The sequence below is a fragment of the Vanessa cardui genome, chromosome 24 (genome assembly GCF_905220365.1).
Source record: "Vanessa cardui chromosome 24, ilVanCard2.1, whole genome shotgun sequence".
Lineage (NCBI taxonomy): Eukaryota > Metazoa > Arthropoda > Insecta > Lepidoptera > Nymphalidae > Vanessa > Vanessa cardui.
The window spans coordinates 3,901,855-3,924,064 of NC_061146.1; the positions used below are offsets into that span (position 1 = coordinate 3,901,855).

General features: G+C 31.3%; 4 protein-coding genes and 1 non-coding gene across 6 annotated transcripts; 2 read left to right on the top strand and 3 right to left on the bottom strand.

Moving 5' to 3' along the window:
- Window positions 1-767: 767 nt before the first annotated feature.
- On the bottom strand, window positions 768-14,136 carry LOC124540037. The gene is made up of 20 exons (XM_047117437.1): window positions 13,768-14,136; window positions 13,445-13,626; window positions 13,278-13,356; window positions 12,743-12,973; window positions 12,331-12,470; window positions 12,042-12,168; window positions 11,454-11,562; window positions 10,815-10,931; window positions 10,250-10,353; window positions 9,811-9,927; window positions 9,523-9,648; window positions 6,776-6,883; window positions 5,947-6,114; window positions 5,510-5,605; window positions 5,135-5,241; window positions 3,973-4,120; window positions 3,562-3,663; window positions 2,469-2,600; window positions 1,982-2,133; window positions 768-1,051 (listed from the first exon to the last, which is right to left on the bottom strand). The coding sequence occupies exons 1-19, from the start codon at window positions 13,915-13,917 to the stop codon at window positions 1,993-1,995; spliced, it is 2,484 nt and encodes an 827-aa protein (XP_046973393.1). The 5' UTR covers window positions 13,918-14,136; the 3' UTR covers window positions 768-1,051; window positions 1,982-1,992.
- On the bottom strand, window positions 4,750-4,820 carry Trnag-gcc. Its single transcript has one exon. It is a non-coding gene; the product is annotated as a tRNA-Gly (tRNA).
- LOC124540040 (peptidyl-prolyl cis-trans isomerase Fkbp12-like) lies at window positions 7,956-17,974 on the bottom strand. 2 transcript variants are annotated; one of them, XR_006967117.1, is made up of 5 exons: window positions 17,799-17,974; window positions 17,566-17,726; window positions 17,080-17,264; window positions 9,416-9,421; window positions 7,956-7,966 (listed from the first exon to the last, which is right to left on the bottom strand). XR_006967117.1 is itself a non-coding variant. In XM_047117439.1 (3 exons), exons 1-3 carry the CDS (start codon window positions 17,833-17,835, stop codon window positions 17,136-17,138), a joined length of 327 nt encoding a protein of 108 aa, XP_046973395.1. In that variant the 5' UTR covers window positions 17,836-17,974; the 3' UTR covers window positions 16,536-17,135. The 2 variants fall into 2 exon arrangements, 1 of the variants encoding a protein (XP_046973395.1); XM_047117439.1 differs by lacking the exons at window positions 7,956-7,966; window positions 9,416-9,421 and having other exon boundaries at window positions 16,536-17,264.
- On the top strand, window positions 14,481-15,678 carry LOC124540039 (peroxisome biogenesis factor 10). Its single transcript, XM_047117438.1, has one exon. The coding sequence runs from the start codon at window positions 14,564-14,566 to the stop codon at window positions 15,383-15,385; it is 822 nt and encodes a 273-aa protein (XP_046973394.1). The 5' UTR covers window positions 14,481-14,563; the 3' UTR covers window positions 15,386-15,678.
- Window positions 17,975-18,360: 386 nt separating the features above from the next.
- LOC124540294 (MRG/MORF4L-binding protein) lies at window positions 18,361-21,788 on the top strand. The gene is made up of 5 exons (XM_047117768.1): window positions 18,361-18,826; window positions 18,932-19,012; window positions 19,747-19,851; window positions 20,881-20,997; window positions 21,374-21,788. Exons 1-5 carry the CDS (start codon window positions 18,475-18,477, stop codon window positions 21,481-21,483), a joined length of 765 nt encoding a protein of 254 aa, XP_046973724.1. The 5' UTR covers window positions 18,361-18,474; the 3' UTR covers window positions 21,484-21,788.
- Window positions 21,789-22,210: the final 422 nt, after the last annotated feature.

The window sequence follows — 22,210 nt, forward strand, 5'->3', positions numbered from 1 at the left end:
GGTTTTCCTTCACCACTAAGTACAAGATCAATAAACACAAATTTAGCACTTATAAATGTACTGCTGCTTGTAATTGTGTTTATACAAGATTAGGTAAATAATAACAGTATTCAATTCAGCACGTTTATTCGTCACTAATATCAAATTTATATTACAAATTAAACTAAATTATTACATCCACAATTCTATCATTTTCATATACACAATATGAAATAAAAATACATACCCAAAAGTTAAGTGTCAAAAAATAATATTTATCATAAAAATATATATAATCTGTGATAAAAAAAATGACTTCGAATATTTTTAAATATTAAATGGCGACATTTGAACAATTTAGTAGTATCATATTTTTTCCATTACACAACTTAGTTTTGAAATCCATTTGAACAAAATATTAGGTAAAAGAAAATATTAAATTAATTAAAAATAAATTGAACAGACATAATTAGGTAAAATATCATAAACAAACCCATCGTGAATTAATTCCAAAGCACAATTTTCAATTCAATCGATTTAACTAAATTGTCAAGAAATTCCTTACATATATTCTTTGAAATACATTGATACTCACAGAGAACCAACTACTACTTATATTGATAAATTTTTGTACAATTTTAGAACTAAGACCAAATATATAACGACTACTGACAATCACAAAGTCACTACAAATAATCTATTTATAGTCTATGAATATATTTTTAATTTTAATCATAATAAAATTTAAAAAGCAATTAAAAAAGCAATATTATATGTGTATTGTAAAAAAAACTTATCTATTAATGGGAGATGTTTAATTAAGAATAATAAGGCCAAGTCATTGTTTTTATAAATTGTTAAAGAAGGTTTGATATCATTTTCGTTATATTTTTTCTTGTCACTTCAACTTTTGTTTTATCACACAATTTATATCAACCAAATTAAAATATTTTATCATTACTTTCTCAGTGAATATTTCTATCCTAGGTCCTTTGTACATATAAGCTATAGTTTTCATTGACATAATTAGAAGAAAAAAACTTCGTTTAGATTTCATATACTTCTCTATGAACTGAAACAAAAAAGAAGCTTAAATTAATTACTATTTAAAATGTTGCATCGTCTTGTCTATCGATCTTCGCAAGAAAATTTTTAGTGTGAGAACGACAACACAAGCCCACTCATAATACAACATAATCGGAAATAGTTAAAGCACAGGTTCAAGAGCCTTGCCGTCCAAACTTTTAACTGAAAACATCCAAAACAAAGAGGAAATTGGAAACCTTTTATTGAAGTCAGTTAAAAAATAAACTAATATCATATTTGATTTGATGTTTCCAGTCCGTACTGGTTCACATAATGTTGTCTTAAATTTTCGCGATGATTACACATTTAAATAAAACTATTTATAACGGATGAATCGCGTATATTAATTATTTTTAATATACGCGATTCATCCGTTTATTAATCATTTATTAATTATGTCTGCCCGTGACCACGAACACTGCAAAGTGCTCGAAACGTCGGGATGTTTAAAAATAAAAAATAATTAATATACGCGATTCATCCGTTATAAATAGTTTTATTTAAATGTGTAATCATCGCGAAAATTTAAGACAACATTATGTGAACCAGTACGGACTGGAAACATTAATATCATATTTCTCGATTTGGGTCATTATAATAAATGAATATATTTTAATTAACCTATTTAAACTATTCAAAAAAAATTATTAGAATGTTTTCAATAATCTCATACAAGACTCAAATCAATAACTTATATTGATCTGTTTACTCAAGATGACGCGCCCTATAGTTTTATTATGAGTAGAACTGTGCATTAGTATGAGTGACGCTCTAACTTAAAAGACGTCTAAGTGTGCGTGAGATGACTGACGTACGAGTACAGGCAGCAAAAAAAAGACAAATTAGATTATATATCTGAATTCATGCCGATAATGTAGCGAGATATCTTGAAGTGTTTTCACATAACATTTATTACCTGTAGTAGCGCTAGCTGGCCGCTGTGGAAGAACTTTTGCTCATAAGCTTAGCTACCATCTCTTGCACCCTCTTCATTTCTTCCAGCTGCGTCGTCACTTGATACAATCGATTCTCACGTTCAACCACCGTTTTCTCTAACTGTTTTATCATCTGTGGATTTAATATAAACACTTCATGCTATGACTATGATTATAAAATTAATATTCTCAAAAACGTTAACATCATATATGATAGTCAGTATTCTTTATCGACGGAACACATTGTTATAAGAACGTAAAAATTGCCCTTTGTCAACAATGAGACAGTCAGCTGTAACTCTTATGAAACCACAGAATTAAAATGTACTATATACCAATATTCTATCACTCCATTTCAACCCTTAAACTCATACACATAACACTTCTATTGGTTCCAATGCGGGATTCGATATAAAGCAATCAGGACCAAGTAGGCAAACAAAACAATGACACGTTAAGTGAACTGACATTGTCCCGTTGTTCCATCTCTCTCCTCAGGGCGCTGTCGGCAGCGGCCGCCTCCTCCAACTTCTTGTCACGCTGCTTGACACGCTCCTCAAACTTTATCAATACACCTGCTAGTTCGCTGTTTTTATTCGTCTGAAAACAATTCGTTCACATTATGATTGGTTCTAACCAATATAATAATAATACTCTAGTATTATTAGAATAAGGCTTTATATTCATATATATATATATATATATATATATATATATATATATATATATATATATATATATATAAATAAATAAATAATAAATATGAGACAACATCACATACATTACTCTGATCCCAATGTAAGTAGCTGAAGCACCTGTGTTATGGAAATCGGAAGTAACGATGGTACCACAGACACCCAGACCCAAGACAACATAGAAAACTAATGGCGGCGTACCCATGAAAACCGGTGTACACACAACTCGACCATGGAGGTCGTCAAATATATATAGTATAAATATATATAGTATACTCCAATCGCAGAAAGTAAAGATACACAAATCTATAGTTTTTTTTTATGGTATATGTTGGCGGACGAACATATGAGCCACCTGATGGTAAGTGGTCACCATCACCCATAGACAATGACGCTGTAAGAAATATTCGTCAATGTGCCACCAATCTTGGGAACTAAGATGTTATGTCCCTTGTGCCTGTAGTTCTACTGGCTCACTCACCCTTCAGACCGGAACACAACAATAATGAGTACTGTTATTTGGCGGTAGAATAACTGATAAGTGGTTGGTACCTACCCAGACGGGCTTCCACAAAACCCTACCACCAAGTAAATAGTATATTCCAATCACAAGAGGTCAAAAGCGAAGTAAACAACATTTGACGTCGAATTGACGCGATATCACTGATAGAGGACAACTGTTACTGCATTAGGATCACGAGGACTTGAATAATGTCATACACAAAGTCGATGTATAAAACGCAACTTTTAAACAAATCCATAACTACTCAAGGTCTGTAATGACCTAATCTATCTCGTCAGATTGTAATCTAACTAATTTTATAAATGTACGGTGTCATATATATATCGCTAAATCAAATAATTACCTGCTGTTCCAACTTCTTCTGTAACGTTCTATTATCCGATTCCAGTTGTTTAAGTCGTTCTTCTGCTTCTCTTTCCCTCACTTTCATTTCGTTTTCTATATTCTGCAAAAAAGAAAATCATCAAAATTACTCCGAAAATATCTAGTTTCCACCACGCTGTTCCTATGCGGGTTGATGGAATACACGTGTGGCAGAATTTCTATGAAATGTGACACATGCAGGTTTCCTGGCGATGTTTTCCTTAACCGCCGAGTACGAGATGAATTATAAAGACAAATCAAGCACATGAATCAGCGTTGCTCGCCTGGGCTTGAACCCGCAATCATCGGTTAAGATGCACGAGTTCTAACCACTGGGCCATCTCGACTCTAGACACTAGTTGAAATTACATGAAATAAAAATAGTACGTACAGTTATTTGTGATCTGAATTCCTTTTGTAATATTTCCTTTTGATTCTCTTTATCCAACCTCTCCGCAGCCAACTTCGCTCTGAAGCCTCGCAGCGTCGTTTCAGCGTCCTCTAGTTGCTTGTGAAGATCTTCTATTGACTTTTTGTGTCTGGAAATAAATAAATATGTCACTTTTAAGTATTATTTACACTTAAACTAACGCGGGTGTAACAGTTGTCCGCTACCAGATTATACTCGGGTCGCGTCGGAAGTCTCAACGGGAACCTATAAACCTTATACGACGCATATATTATAATTAAATATATATAAATAATTTGTTTTAATTTTTTTACATTTAATGTTTAACATTAATATCAATAATATTATTTATCATCATAGGGGAAAGGATAATTGTTTCACTTTAGTCTCATGTGTGTATCACGCGGACAAACCTATTAAAATACATATACGTAAAAGCCATTATTGACATTTATACTTTTTATTATTTTACGAATAATAATTCTATCCGGACTCATATATTACATATTCTAAATAATACACATTTTAAAAAATACACACATTTTTTTTTTTTTATTATAATTGGGAAACATACAGTATACACCACATACATTATAAAGCAATTAATTCGTTCACACACCAATCAAGATAAAGCAATTAATAAATATGTTACGTTACGTTATCATATCTATGAAATATTTCAATATTTTTAATAATGGAAATTTAAAATAAGTATCATATACACAAGTAATAAAATTAAAGTTAAAAAATAAAAAGTCATGCATCGGCCGGGAATCGAACCCGGGCCGCCCGCGTGGCAGGCGAGCATTCTACCACTGAACCACCGATGCTTACATGTGTCATGTTGAAATGCAGGTTACGTATCCACACACTTCTATTTTTATTGATATAATATTTATATTTTTATTTATTACAGGTTTTTAAAATTTATTCATAAATTTTATTCTCATTAATAATTTTTCAAATGCCAGAAATATTTTTTGTTGACTACCATGATGACATTAAATTTTTCTTTTTATTTTAATACTTAGTTGAGGAAATTTAACATTCATATAAAAATTTACGTTACGAACAAAGGGTATGAAATTACGCCTACAAAAAACATTTCGACCAAACATTTTTTTTGTCCAGACCAGAAACTTACTTTTCATTTTGCATCTGTGTCGTATATAGCACATCTTGCTGAGCGGAGTTAGTCGCTTGCAGCAACGCGAGCGCATGTTGTAAGGACGCCATGTGTTCTGTTGCGCCCTGGAAAAAATATAACAAAATATTAATTCTAGAATGTTACAATGACAATATAATTGTATGTATTGTCGTACACTCTGAGAGTGTATGTCTGTCATTCTTTCACGACCAAACCGCTAAACCCAATTTGATGAAATTTGGTATCAAGCAAACTTAAACTCCAAGAAAGGACATAGGCTACTTTTTTTGTATAAAACATATCAATCAATACCATAAAAAGCGAGCGAAATCGCGGGCGACTAGTAATTCATAATTCTGAATTGGTCCTCACCTGCAACGCCACTGAATGCGAATGTAGCCGCTGCTCCAGACACGTCATCTTGTAGCCGTACAGCTCCATCACACTCGACGTCGCGATATCTGATATCTATTAACAAATACCATAAACACTTTATACATTTATGTTTTTTACATTTAAATATCAAATCGGTCATTATGTGTGATAACGAATTACTGAATATATATTTTACGAAGATTTATTTATTTATTAGTAATATCATAGTGGTTTCAAAACGATATAAAATAATTATTTTTATTGTAGTTATTGCAAAGAGTAAAGATTATTTCAAGTCGCTGCTCCAGCACATATGTCAGCATTCTATCTAACAAAGGTTAACTCAGGTTTGAACCTGCTTCGGGGAGGATATTTATTATTCCACTAAGGAAGTGAAATGCCAAGCAAATGACTGGCATCCGATTGGCACTCGCCTTCCCGGCCTGCAGGGCCTCTCCGAGGCGCGCCACGAGGTGGTCGAGCGCGAGCTCCTGCGAGGCCGACACGCGCTCGGGCGCCGCCCCCCCCGCACCGCCCGCGCCGCCCGCCGCCCAGGGCTCCGACTCCGCCTCCGGCACGCTCTGGAGACTCTCGCCGAATATCTGAAAAAATTCAATTACAATATAAATAAATAAATATGAGACAACATCACATACATTACTCTGATCCCAATGTATAGTAAGACACAAATTAGATGTAGAATCGGAAAATGCAATGGAATACAAATAAAATCGATTACTGCCGATTTACACAACCAATAGAAATAGCTCCCTATCGCGCCACTCGACGCTATTCGTCGCTGTAGATTCACGCGTCAGAGAAAACAAGTGCATGTAAATCGACACGTCAAATTGACGAATATATTAGGTCATATGATATTACAAGTTACTACGTTTGTGCAAAGATCATATTCGCGTGAGAAATAATTGTTGATAATTTGGGAGAGCGTACTTAATTCGGATGCGATCGGATCGGACGCACTCAGCATTAAGTATCACCAGACTAGTCTCCTTGCTAATTTCGATAATTTTGAATGATGAATAGTGAAACACATATGCACACTCTTTATTCCTTGAATTTTATAGGCCACTGGAGCAACATTCGACATTCTTGCGAATAAATCAAACACAGGACCAACGACAATACATGCTTTCAGAAGACAATACGTCTTAGCACAATTTACATGTCCTAATTTATGAACCCTCTACCACTTTTTATAACGCTACAAGCAGTTTAAATGTACCATTACAAATGAATATTTACCTGATTCATTTGATCCGATGGGAAATAATGATGTTTCACAAGTTGCATGATCTGTCTTCGACGCGATCCGTTGCTACCCGTGAGCGCCATACATAGGAGCTTGCGAACCTGCAACAAAGCTTTCATCAATGTCATAGTTCTTTTATTATCTACTACTATTGAAATAGACTATAGCGAAGATAGAGGGCATTTCATTTATTTATTAAATCATTAATTAGTTATTTTTATTTTAATTTAATACATACTACCCCCAATATTAGTTAAAAAAATCATCACAGCACCTCTATTACTTTGCAATTCTATATTACTGGTTCAATGTTAAAGAGGTATGAATGAGTTTTATTACAAAAAAAAAGTAATAGGAGATCATAAGAAACTAGGAATTACTTACTTAGATGATTCCTCATTACAAAGACTGCTTGCAATTAAATTAAAAACAAGGTAAATAAAACATACATAATTTATATTTATTATAATAAATACCTACTAGGAAACCATAAGCAGTTGAAAGTTCACTACTCACTTCAGTATTCAAATTAGATATTATGTTATCTATACTAATATTATACATGCGTAAGTAACTCTGTCTGTTACCTCATGACGTTTGAACCACTGAACTGATTTGAGATTAAATTTGGTAAGGAGATAGTTTGAGAGACTGGGAAGAACATGGCTACTTTCATTATTTCATCCTTCGAAACGGTAAAATTGGGAGTAGCGGTTTTTGAACTATAGGTAAAGTTTTTTAAGTTTTATGCGACTTAAACCGCAGTTAATATTTACATAAAAATTTTAACAAAAAAGAAAAACCGACTTCAAACAAAACACTATTTTAAAACAAATGAATATGCACGAAAAAGTAATAAAAATAATTGCGTATTCAACATATTTTTTAGAGTCTTCCTAAGTTAAATGAAATGAAAAATATTAGAGAACTTAAAAGTCGATTAACGATTATATCATGTAGTTATAATTATTGGTATATTTGGAGCCGGTGTCAGCCACGGTGCCCTTGCCCCAACAATCAAAAGAAAGAAGCGATACGAGCCCCTTGATTGATCCAGTATCTTATTGTGTAAAAGGTAATTTGTAAAAAACATATTTGTTAAAGTATTGTCGTATTGTTTTTTGATAGATATACTGTAGGGTTTTATTGGCTGACACCGACTCCAAATATAACAATAATTATAACTACATGATATAATCGTTAATCGACTTTTAAGTTCTCTAATATTTTTCATTTCATTTAACTTAGGAAGACTCTAAAAAATATGTTGAATACGCAATTATTTTTATTACTTTTTCGTGCATATTCATTTGTTTTAAAATAGTGTTTTGTTTGAAGTCGGTTTTTCTTTTTTGTTAAAATTTTTATTTATTTTTTGATTTTAAGTGAAGCTGATGTTGACTAACTATTTTTTTTTTAATATGGATAGATTAAGCGTTCCGTTTATATAAGTCAGAAACTACTTCGAGAACAATTTCAAAGGAAACTTGCGAATAAAGCAAAAATAGACTTTCGAAAATGCGGATTTAATACGTCACGCGGCGTAAACTACAAGGATCCCTCGAAAGAGCTGTAATCGAACTCAGCAAAAAAACTTTGAAAAAGACCAACTATATTTCGTACATCATATGACATCACATCACATACACAAAATTTGATTAAATATAGTAAGAAATTCTGCCCCATATCGCACCCTAACTGCGAGCCGTATAGGAGTTCCATCACTACATAGTATAAAACAAAGTCGCTTTCTCTGTCCCTATATCTTTAAATCTACGCAACGGATTTTGATGCGGTTTTTTTTAAAAGATAGTGTGATTCAAGGGGAAGGTTTGTGTATATAATACATGAACAATATAGTAAAGAAACACTGATAATTTTAGAAGTTTGCGATGTGATGTCGTAAATAAACAAATTCTGTAGTATATTTAGTATCAGTATTGCACCCGTGCGAAGCCGGGCTGGGTAGCTAGTTGATTATAATATTCGACTATGATAATTACATAAACATAACCACATTACGGAAGGTGACTCAAATATCCAAATAACCTATAAATAAAAGATTCGACTGAGTATCGCTAACGTGCTCCTCAGAATTGTTCCGTTCCCTTCCGTTCCGTTACTTTGTCATGGATCCTGTGCTCAGAACCTTACCAAACTTTCACCAAATTACCCTTGAAGTATATATTTTATAATAAAAAAAGAATTATCAAAATTGGTTAACGTGATTTTCAGTTATTCACCTATTTGTCGCGCATATACATAATGCAAATTTAAGACTTATGTCGTTTTCATATGGATACCATCATCGGCAAAAAATTAAAAAAAATGGGACCCCACGGGAAGCACTACCTTTCAAACAAAAAAAAAAATTATCAAAATCGGTCCACCCAGTGAAAAGTTATGAGGTAACAAACATAAAAAAAAAAAAAAATACAGACGAATTGATAACCTCCTCCTTTTGGAAGTCGGTTGAAAATCTTTTAAATTAAAGTATTATATATGAGTTAATTAATAAGGAGAACAAATGGCTTAGTGGTAAGCCTGAATTTATACTGGGACACAATATACGTAGAAATATAATATTTGAGTGGGTGGTAGCAATCTGAGCAGACTGACACAAAGCCCTACACTACTATTACCACCTACCATGTACCATACAAATAAGATTTACTAAAACTTATGATATTTAATAAAGAGGTACCAGGAAACCATATACAGTTAAGAATTGTTTACTTACTTGATGATGCGCTAACATCCTATTGAAGGCGGCCTCCCACTGCTTCGAGAGTGGAGCTAAAGATAGTCCGCTCCGACATGCCAGCACCACACTTTTTTGAGCCGTTTCCATACCCACAGGACCATTCTAATAAAAGATGAATAAATATATTAAAGAACTAACAAAAACTTATTACATTTATTCTTGTTTGCTAAGCATTACAAAAAAAATCCTTCAAATTATTGACAAATAAATAGCACTCGGAAATTCTTATAAAAAAAGTTTTCAACTTTTCATGTTTTTATTTACCTGTGAAGTATACTGTAACACGCTGTACAATGTGTCTTCGAAGGAATCCGGGGTGACCTCTTGTAAAACGCGTTCTTGGGTTTCGCTCGACTCGCATAAAGCCCCAACAACTTGCAACTGGAAATAAAAAAATTGATGAGCATTATTTATAACCATATACAATGAGCAATACGGTGCTTTATTTTGAAAGTGTCTATAAAATATTGAATAGTCTGATAATCTATTTTTAATCATGTATTCAATCAAGCTTGAGAAAGAAGTGTTTACAGAACCAGCTCTCCAACACATATGTGTAGAATTCAAATATTATTACATATATTCCCCTTACAATTTAAATTTATCCTTAGCACACCAGTGGCATATTAACTAGCCAATAAATGCAAGAAAATTAATTTGGCATAAATTGCTCATATTTAAATTATATTTTGTAATAATTTACCCATTGAAATCCAACTTTCCCTGGTTCTAGAGACGGTGGCACCAGAAGAGAGGGCAAACCATCAGTAATAACTCCTATTAGCTCATGTGGTAAAGCACCTTCATCTGTAATGTAATGTATGTTTTATATCATTAATCTAAATAAAACTGAAATCATTCAAAATGGATTCCAAATTTAAAAATTTAATATGCCTTTTTAGAATTCCGAATCTAAAAAACGGAACTCTATCTGTCTGTCCGTCCGTATGTCACAGCCACTTTTTTCCGAAACTGCCATGTGCATGATAATGACCAAATGCACATTTTACCATGCAAACTTCTACCGAAAATAGGTTTGAACGAAATCTAGCAAGTAGTTTTATTTTAATATGTCATAATTCATACACCCCAATTAAGGTAAATTGGGGTGTATGAATTATATTTATAATAATTAATTACTCAATCAAATTTAAAAATAAAAAGTTGAATTTCGTAAACGTAAACCGTAAACATAAATCGTTGCTACTACGGAACCCTTCATAGGCGAGTCCGACTTGCACTTGGCCGCTTTTTTATAGTAATATTACCTTTGTATTGAGCAATGATGGTTGCAAACAATTCCAATGACTCTGGGAGACAAATTCGACTCGATTTCATACACAGGCAAACCAGTTGACAGTGATGACATCTCAGTGAGTATAGATCTAAAAATTAAAAATATATTTATTATTAAACAATCAAACATATAGTAAACGAAGGGGACCATACACATACATCATAACTGTAAATATATACTTCTATTTTAAATGGAAAATACTAAACAGTGAGTTTACCCTTCTATATAAACAATGTACTTTTTAGCAGATCATTAAAGCTATATTATTTATATCTTCATGTATGAAGTGTTTGAGTATGCTAATATGCAGAATCTATGCATACTATGCAGAAAATTTCGTAGTACTTTTGTACTAATGGTTAACGTAATGCTGTCTCTCATATTTACTAAGCCAATAAATTAAAAAAAATATTTCTCTAGGCAGAAGATGTTGTTCATTTTGACATAGTTAGTCTACCTTATGATTACAATATAATAATTTATTAATTGCTATGGTTTAATTTAAATTAACTCATGCTTGTAAAACAAATGAGTAATGTATCCTTATAATATAACAGCAATCTGAATAATAAGCAACACAAGAATAATATACTCTTTTGTTTAGACTTACCTAAATTTACCAAAACTGCTAGAAATTTCAACACATTTTGTAAGCAGCTCATAGCATTTTCTGGTTCACCCATGTCATCAGGGGCTGTTTTACACAACTCGTCTATTTTCTAAAAGTAAATTAAATAAACCAAACATTAATGAGATTGTTTGTGAAAGAATGCATCTCACTTCCACTGTCTGAACAAAGTATAAAGAATTAAAAAGTTATTAAAAAAAGTCATGTTACAACAATTTCAGTTAAGAATTTAAGAGTAATGTGGCATTCAACCAAGACTATCCACTGAACTCTACTACACTGAGATACATACAATGTTTACATACAATCACTACCTCATTGGTATAAACTTAAGTGGCCACAGATACCAAAGACTACATTTTGAACCATAAAAAACTTATTGTGTTTTTTTTTGTTTCACAAATTGCTGTATGATTTTTCTATAGTTGGATTTAGTCCATAAACTAATTTGTTTTTACGATCACCTATCATTTAAGTATTCTTTAATAATTAATGCAAGTGAATTTGGATTAGATTGAAAAATCTAATTGTTTATATTTTAGGTAAATTAAGAATAAAACTCACACATACCGTTAGTGATTCTTGAAGAGAATTATTAAAATGACTATATGATAGAACATAGCTTCGTAGATTCTTATCAGTGCACAGATCATTTATAAATGTGTATGCATGTAGAAGCTGAGTTGCATCTCTATCACTGGAAATGGAATATTAAATTAATATTTAATTAGTATTTATAGAGGCATTAATTAATTTAAGTAATAAACTTGTTATGTAGGAGATCATAATAGAGCATTATAAAAGTTTAGTTTTGTCTTGTTAGACCAATATTGGTTTTTAATTAATTTTGAATACCTACACAATTGCCTTATTGAATGTTCGCATAGTACAGCAAAGATAGCTATGTATATCTGACTGTCGAATTGCAGATGAGCCCCTTGTACCACTGGATAAACATAACAGTAGTCGACATACTTCAACACCTCCATAACCACCATCCTGGAATAAGAGTAAACCAGTAACCATTAGATAGTAAGCAGCATAAATTCTAGCATTCAGACTGAATCTAACTTGTTTTTAGCAGATGTCTACACTCCATAAGAAACCTTTCTGGCAAATTTCAATTTTGTAGATGTTATTATTTATGAGATTTCACAAGTAATCAGGGACGGGTATTTTACTTTTATATACATAGTAGATAGTTTTTTTTTTTATAATAACTTATTCATAATATAATGATGTAGTCTCAATACTTATAAACAAATACTGACCTTCAAGCTTATTAAATGCACAACAAAATCCTTTGTATCAACAGTTCTCATTAGTGCATAAATCGCAGGTAAATTTCCATAACAAACATTTACTAAGACTGTCAATGACTTGTGACCAACTGTCCGATGCTGAGGTTCAGACATTGGTTGTAAAATCCAATCAGTAAGCTGCTTCATGAGGCTGGTTAGGTATGATTCTTGCCAACTAATTTTTATACCATATGAGATGTCCTATAAATGAATACACAAAGAAATTAATTTATAATTTCTATAGGTTAAATGGGTAATGCCAGAGATAACAAAATAAATTATAAATAAATTTTGTATGCAAATAAAACATAAAATACTAGTTAAAGTCTTAGGAGTTGTTAGTCAGATTTTAAATATAAAGATAAAAAATTATCATATTTCCTTCCTTGAGCTTCAAGCTTTCTCTATACAAAGTTTCATAAATTTCGGTTCAGTAGTTTGGCTAGAGAGAGAGAGAAATTACTTTCGCATTTATAATATTAGTATAGATTGTTTGCAATTTTACCTGCATCACAGACAGAAGTTTAATTTTCTTTTCATTTGATATTGTATCTGATAACAAACGAGACAGGATTGGCATAAATCTGAAAAATTAAGTTAACATTTATCTTTGGAAAACATTAAGACAAACATATCTGTTTACTTTTCTTGACTCAATAAAGGAAAACTTACTTGTAAGTATGTGTGAGTGCATGTCTAGCACTGGGTTCGACGGACGCTCTTGCAAGAACCGCGACACCTGCCCAGTGCGGCCCTCGACCATCGCACATCACTCGCCACAGCGAGCTGAAGAAAGCGCATACCTCACTACGTCCCGGAGAAAATATCGATAGGTCACAGGACGAAGCGATGAGCTATAAATATATTTAATTTCATTTAACAGATAGCCCGATAAGCTTGCAACTAAATTTGTTCCATACATATTTATTTCCAGCCACTCGTTGTTTCGGTGTTGATGTTATTTACATAAATTATATTGAAATAGAAGTACTTACACCTAAGTATCGAGTCATCATATTAACTGCAGATTCACTGTGTGTAGCTTCAAACTCACGAGCTGCATTTACAAAAGCTTTTAAATTAGCAAATTTAACTCCATCGGGAGGATTGTTGTTCCAACCTTCAACACCGTCAACTTCCATCATAATGGAATTAATTCAAGCACTGATTACTAAAAAACTTGAATACGTTGTTTTCACGAACTAAATAAGGACTAAAGTTTATAAATCAGTAGGTAAAACATATATAAAATAATTAAAATGCTAAAAACTCCGGCAATAGCAAGTTGAAAGTTTTAACTTCAACTGTTTTTATGTTACACAATTTTTACTATTGGTCCACCAAAAATACATCGGAACACGATCATCTCAAAGCAGTTTTAATTGGTTGAAAAGCTTTATTTACAAAATACTGAGATGTAATTGGTTAAAGAAAACAGATTAAGAAATATTATTCAAATGCATTTTCGACAGATAACTAATATGATAGATACATGCCACACGGATAGTGTGATTGATTTAAAATATAAATATTAAAATTATAAATTTATAAGTGTTGAAAATTTTACGTTGTTCTAAGTCATTTAATATTAATAAATAATTTTATAAATTGCATTTAATATTTTAATTTATGTTATAAATTATGCCACAATGTCTTTAATGTTGATATAATGTTGCATGTTCTCTGTTTATATTTATCTTATCCGACTTTGACTTTTGATATGAATTATGAAACCTTAAATTAAAATAGTTATAAATAATAAATAAAAGTCATAGAATTCGAAGTCAAACAATGGCCTTACCGGAAGCACAACCTGCTGAAGTTCTTCGTGCTTGGCAAAAGGACGATCTGTATGAAAAACAACTTGCTGGCTCAATAGCAAGACTTGTTCCACCACAACATGCATCTAAAGCTGTTCCTATATCTTCACTACTATACAAGTCGTTTACAACACTCAAAGATTTGCAAACTCTCGGAGAAGAATATTCTGGAATAGTCCAGGTAGATGAAACTTACCATAAACTGCCATCGTTCAGCAGCCGGCTTCTAAGCATTTTACTTTCAGCATTTGGTGAAAATTTAACAAGGAGATTGCTAAGTAATATAGAGAAACAAATTGAACATAATACGACATTAAGACCCGAAGCACAGAATATAATTTTAGTTGTTTTAAAAGCATTGAATAACATAGTACCTCAAGTTGAAAGTATACATAGAGCATTATCTTATATTACTGGGGGACCATTGCAAATAGGTAAAACTGTAACTGGAATTAACTATGTCCATGTGAGACCAGCGGCAGCAGCATATTACGCTCACTTAAGGTTGTTAGGTGTTGTGACTTTGTTACATGCATTCATTTCCTGTGGCCAGAGTTTTTATCAAGCTAAGAAACATATGGATGATATGAAAGAATTCTCAAACGAAGTAGATAGCAATAAATCATGCATAGCATGTTTAGAAGAGATAATTCAACCATGTGCATTAATATGCGGTCATATATTCTGTATGAATTGTTGTTATGGAGCTCTTGAAAGCTGTCCTTTATGTCGAACTCCCTTTGCAAAGAACACAGTTGTACCATTGATGAACTATCGTCCGGGCAGTATGTAAAGGTCATGTTAGTAAAACACTTGCGAGTGTGAAATTGAAAAAGAAAGTTAGTTAAGAATGTATAACTAGTTAATAAAGTACTTAGTATGGGAACATATTGTCTATTCCTGAAGGCTGTATAAGTAGAGTCTATGCCAAATTCTATTATAACAATAAGTTAAGCTTACTGATGAGTGTTCAAAAAGCTGTTAATCCAAATTATATGTATACATTTACTATAATTGTTTTGCAATGACTGTATTGGCAAAACAAATTTTGTAAAAGCAAAGCATTAGATAAAATCTTCCAAATAATAATCCTATCAAAATTAAAATAATCCCTTTAGTTAGTGTATAAGTATAAAGGGTAAGGGTAGGTAATATAACTGAAGTTTTTATCTAAGATAATGTGATAATACAATTTATTAAAATTTTATATCCTTGTTGCTTCTGCTAAGTTGCTGTGTTATTTTAAATTTTTCGATTGTTACACCATTTTATTTATTTAACACTTTTTCGTACACCACAATTACAATCACAAACGATTACAGAATATACAAACTCATAAGCTAATGGCTGGTGTTTTACAAGATGGCCTTATGGCTTATTAGCCATTTCTTCCAGACTACTTAAACAGATTAATTAAAAACACAATCTTCTAACCCAAGGTGGTTAGAAGATTGTGTTTTTAATTAATCTTTCACTATGCATGAACTGTGAAAATAGTTTTGTCATTACTTTTATAATTTAAAAGTTTACAAATTTAGCTATGCGATATTCATACATCAAAATTTTCACATATTAAAATAACAATTAAAGCAGCACAGCAATTGAAAATATTAAAAAACACATAGCTTCTTTTGCAGGAGCAATGATGATATGTATAATATATTAAGTTAATGTGATTAAGAGGATATATTGGCTGTTAAATAAAAAAAAACAATAAACATTTAAATGTTCAAACATATTTTATTTTTAAACTTGGTAGTGGAATTTCTAAAGAATAAATTATAATTATTTTAACTATTTATTTAATAAAAAAAAAACTTTTAATAACATAGTTTAGATTTTAGATGGTAGCAAAGTTATAAAGAATATTATGAGAACAGCAGTTAACAATATTTAATATGGTTTTAACAAAAGGCGACACTATTATTATATTATAAAATTTGTTAAATGCAAAAATTATGCAGAAATTATTTATTTTCATACAAAAATAATTAAACAATACACTACATATACTTATTACAAATGTTTTTAGAAAATTCTATATAAATCAAATCACACTAATTAAAATATCAATGTTATACATTTTATGAGTGTTTTTTTATAATTTTTAGGTAAATGCAAAAGCGTTACAGGCAGCTATTATTCATTTGAGATATATCTTATATTAAATACATTAATGCTGATAAATGTCATAACTCCCAATTATTTCTTTCTAATTTTGGTTTCTTAGTACCAGGTTGTTTTCCTAATACTATACTTACATAAACATTAAATGAATATTATGACAAACAAATTAAAGAACACTATTTTAAACTTATATCAATTTAAATTATAAATTTACTGAAAAGTAGTTAAAACACAATTATACAAAAATGATATTAAATTGATAATTAACAATAATAAACTATGATGATAAAAACCTAAGTCACCAACCAAATATACACAGCTTTAAACTAAACAAATAATATAATTTGTGTTCTTTTTTTAATAAATAATTTATAATACTATAATAATAATTTAATTTAATAGTTATGGCAAGAGATTCATTCAACTCGTAATAATTCAACATCAAACACAAGTGTAGCATTGGGTGGAATGACTCCAGGGTGACCTCTAGATCCATAAGCAAAGTCAGGGGAACAGGTCAGTTTAGCTCTTTCACCCACTGACATCTAAAAAAAAAAATGTATAGTTAACAAACAATAATACATATTACATCAATACTACATAAGTGTATATGCAATTTACACATTTCCCAAAGTTTGGCTTTTTAATTTTAGCAAATTTTTGTTTGTTTAAAATGTAAAGGATTGATCATAAAGAAAAAACTACCAGGTATGAAACATATTAATGGTAAGACTGAACAGACATATGTTATTTATTAATTTAGAATTAATGATGGTCTACAACTGGTTAAATTTAAATTTGATATAGAAGTATCCTCATTGAAATGTTATATTCGATAATACTTACTTTAGCCAATCCTTGATCCCAACCCTTAATCACATCCCCTTTTCCTAGGGTGAATTTGAATGGTTGGCCACGATCTCTGGAAGAATCGAACTTTTTGCCATTTTGCAATGTTCCAGTGTAATGGACGACAACTGTTTGACCGGGTTTTGGATAAGTCGAGCCTAAAAAAATGATCCGGCTTAAATTCTATGTACCTTAAAATAAATAGTACAAAGCAAATCCAAATATTTTACCATTTCCAGGCGAAAGTGTTTCAATATCAACACCCATATTATAATAATAGAAGGAAAAACGAATTACACAAACACGTGGAAAAGTATCAGGGAAAATCTCTTAAGAAAATGCTAAATATTATTTGGCAAAATGCAAATGCTCAATGCTGAATGGATTTGACAATTGTGAAATGACAGTGACAAAAGAATAAAGCTTGACGACGAAACATTGTATTTTAAATTCAAAAATTTTCGAAATTTAGCTCTACTGTCTTTTCAAATTCATATTATATTTTTATTTATATTGGTGCTTTAACCATTTCAGAAAATCTAAGATAATGAAGCCAAGAATAAATTTTGCACAATGTTAGAACTTTAAATAAATGTATAAAGTCCCCAATATAATATTACATTTTCAGTACAGTTTGATTTGTAGGCTTTTATACAAGCGAGCAGAAAGAATCAAAAAGCAATATTTTAAAAATACAAATATAAATATCTCTTTTGGAATATCAATCAGAAGGATCTAGAACTTAAAATACTCGTATCCACATCCAAATAAACAATACGTTTACGAAAATGATTTATGTCACTTGTCAAATCTACGCAGTAGGAAAAGCAAAAACGAAAACATTAAATAAATTTTGATAGTGATTTGAAAATCATTTTGAACTAAGTCAAATTAAAAAATCTTAAAATGGTGTCTAGTGAGGAAGAGGCGGACGTTAAAACTGGGGACACAGTTGAATGGGATGTCGATATGGAGATTCAGTTATTCTACGCGATGGCGAATCACAAGCCGGTTGGCATAAACAAACATTTTCAAATGGCTTGTATTTGGGAGAAATTGTCTAACTCAATAACAAAGGAGATATCAACACATGATATCTGGAGACATTTAGATACGTTATATGATATGACGATGTTGGATGAAACGGAACCGATACCATTTCCTAATCATGAAGTACCATTTAGTTTACCGGAGAGTGAGTTCGGGGCTATGATGAAACAAAAATGTAAAGAAAATATTTTAGCTGATGACAGCGAAGGTAACTGTAAATATATTCGCAGTTTTCAATTATTTAATCATATAAAATTTTTCAAAGTACATTAAAAAAATTGACAGTGTATCAATGAAATTATGTTCTGTTTAGACGGCCGAAGTCCATCACCAAAAACATCAACACCTAGAAGTAATTCCAGGGGAACTGCTTCTAAGGATGGTACACCTAAAGGTAATATAACATTTATATTTGGAGCTCAATTTTAGTATTCTGATTACACATATTATGATATAGTTTTTCAATATATAGTTTGTTAAGTCAACAACAGAAATTTTCTCTTGTGGGTTTTTAGTTGCTTTATTTTTGTTTTATCTATATCCCAACTATCAGTTAACTTCTTATTTCTCAAATTGGTAGTCTATTGCAAATTTGTGGAATTGTTAATATTTCTTACAGAAGCTATATTTATGTGTAGTGGTGACCACTTACCATCATATAGTCCATTTGCCCATCTGCATGTAAATGTAAATAAAAAATAAACATAATCAATATGATCATTAAAGTTCTATGCAGTATTAAGATAAAAAAAATGTTATTGAAAATGTTAAAAATTGTTTATTACTTATAATATTTACCACATAAAATACATTTATCATACCTCAGATATACTTAATATTTGTTATAACTGATATTTAAAATAATATTTAGAACAAAACAATAACAACAATATATCAGTTGGTGATAAGCTTATACTGACTTGAAGGAAATTTGATCTGACAATAAATATTAAACTTTATTATCAAGATTATTTAAAATGAATAACAAAATAAATACCCATGATTTAGAAGAAATGAAATGAGCTTCAAAGATGTAAACTGATTTTATTACATATATTTTGTAGTTATTTATTAATATTAGTTTTGTTTATGATTTAATTTTCTATCTTATTCTACATTATTGTTAAGGTCGTAAGGATAGCATAGGTGCCCTTGCTACGAAGACAAGGAAGGAAAGCGGCAGCTCTCATGCATCTACAGACACACCGAGTATCAAATCAGAAAAGGAATATGGTAATATATATATATATCTCATATGAAATATAATAAAACAAACATATTATTTATTTCAACAAAAATTAACTCTGCAATTGGAAGCAGTAAAGGTAAGGGCAGGTTTTCAAGGACAAAAATGGTTTTGGTTTTTTATTACTTTTCTTGTCAAAGTCAAGGCATCAAACTTGCGACTTGCACTTGAACCTTTGCACTATTAACCCAATGCATGGGTTACTTTTGATTCTAAAAATGATATCTGCAAGGGATTGCTAATCTTTTTTTCTGCCTTCAGAAATTATTGGTAAGTTTTTAAGCCACAATATCCTACTGCCTCAAGGCCTAATGGAAATGTGATTACATTTACATTGCCAAAACTCTGTAATGTATAGATATTACTATATTATTATTAATGGCATATGTGATAAAATAAATGTGTACCCTCCCTGTATAACTCGAATCCATTAAGTTTCTTATTCAAATTCACAAAGTCCTTGACAAGCAATCTTCTGGTGAAGTGTCATCGTTTTAAGATTATTTTAATAATGGGCGAAGTATACAAATAGTTTTATTTTTATTCATTGTACCGGCACCAAAAATTTGGTGTTCATTCATAGATTGTACCTGAAATCAAACTAAATATTTAGTTTCATTAGAAACATACTAAGGATAATAAGAACTAAAATTTTGAGTAAATTCTATTGTAGATTACTTTCGAGGATACTAATCATCAGAATTATCATTACGATTTATTGCTTTAACGATTTTAGAAAAGATAAATATCGGTTTAAACCAAATGGATGAAATAATGTCAGAATATTTAAGTTGCCCTTCAAGAGGATATATGACTGTTCGAATTTCTACAAGCCACTTACACTAATCTCTGGCTGGCCAAAGTAATTTAACCTCCCATTTCAAAAGTATTAATAAAATGCGTGAAATAATAAAGATTACAAAGTTCATTGTTAATAATTTAATTGTGTCTATTATGTGAAAATATGGTATAATTTTCGTGACTCGTTTGTAAGCTAAAACATTTCAAATTTAAAGATCGAAGGAGAGACTCAAGAGATTCAAATGCATCAGGACCAAGAGAAAATTCGTCTAGCCGAAAATCAACATCACAAAGGGATAAGCCGCCTAAATCTAAAGTTAGCTCTGTTGCAGGTAATCATTATTTTATCTTATCTTATAAACATAACAATTACATGTAATATTTAGATATCAATTAAATTTTGCTTATTTACTTACGATTAATCCGTGATAATCATTGTATATGCACAAGAAGTGAGGATAAGCTTGTAACACCAATTTTTCGAAGACTTCACAAAGCTAATAAATCCTTCTTAAGGCAAAGTATTTGTTTCTTTCTGTAATAAAATTCCTGAAATTTTTAAATTTGCCATTTGTAGTTGTTACACGACTGAATGATATCAAAATAACTTGTACCTACCCTACATAACCTACTTAAATAAAGTATATTTTGAAAAAAAAAAAAATATAAATTATGTACGATCAATTTAAAATGTCTGTTTTTCAACAGCCTGGGATTCCCCACTCATCGACGAGGACAGCGGCTCCCGACGCGGGCGTCGCCGAGCGAACACATCGACGCCACCAGCCACCACGCCAGCCAAGCGCCGACGGATGTGACATTCGCATACACATTCATACCACCATTTCTTCTGACACACACAACGCCCGTGGTGGGGAAACCGCACCGGCCAGGCGCGGGCGAGACGGAACCACGCTGTGAACGTGTTCTTCTTCTAGTGGTGGTCACAGACTGTTGTGTGATTGTATTGAAATAACTTTATACGGTGTTACTCAAACTTGATATGTTTTATTGTAATGTCATGAAATTGATCTTGAAGTGATTACAAATGGCGTCGGTAGTGAGAAGCTAGTATTTTTATAATAATTATAATGTAAATAGTATTAAACTAATTAAAAATAGATATATCTTCATTTACCTATATTTACAATATAAGCCGTAAATTTCAAATCACTATAATGTGATGTTTATTATTATTAATTATTTTCTAAATAGCTTTGCCCATCTGATGGTAAGTCACCGCTAAACATAGATTTTATCGCCGTAAGAAATTTCAAGCATCCTTATACCGCAAATGCGAACCTAACCTTGCAAATTGTAATGTTACAATATTGATAAAAAAATCTGTTCATGGTGTATACTCAACACAAAAAAGTACACTAAGGGTAAATCCAATGAAATCCAAAACATTTAAGTCCGATAAACAATGGTAATTTAGAATGTTAGTTTACAAATATTTGTTTAAGTATCGCGTCCTTCTTTATTCTCTTTCTGGTGCATCGAGAGCCAGAGTTCAAATACGTAAGACGACAGTCTCGAATTCCA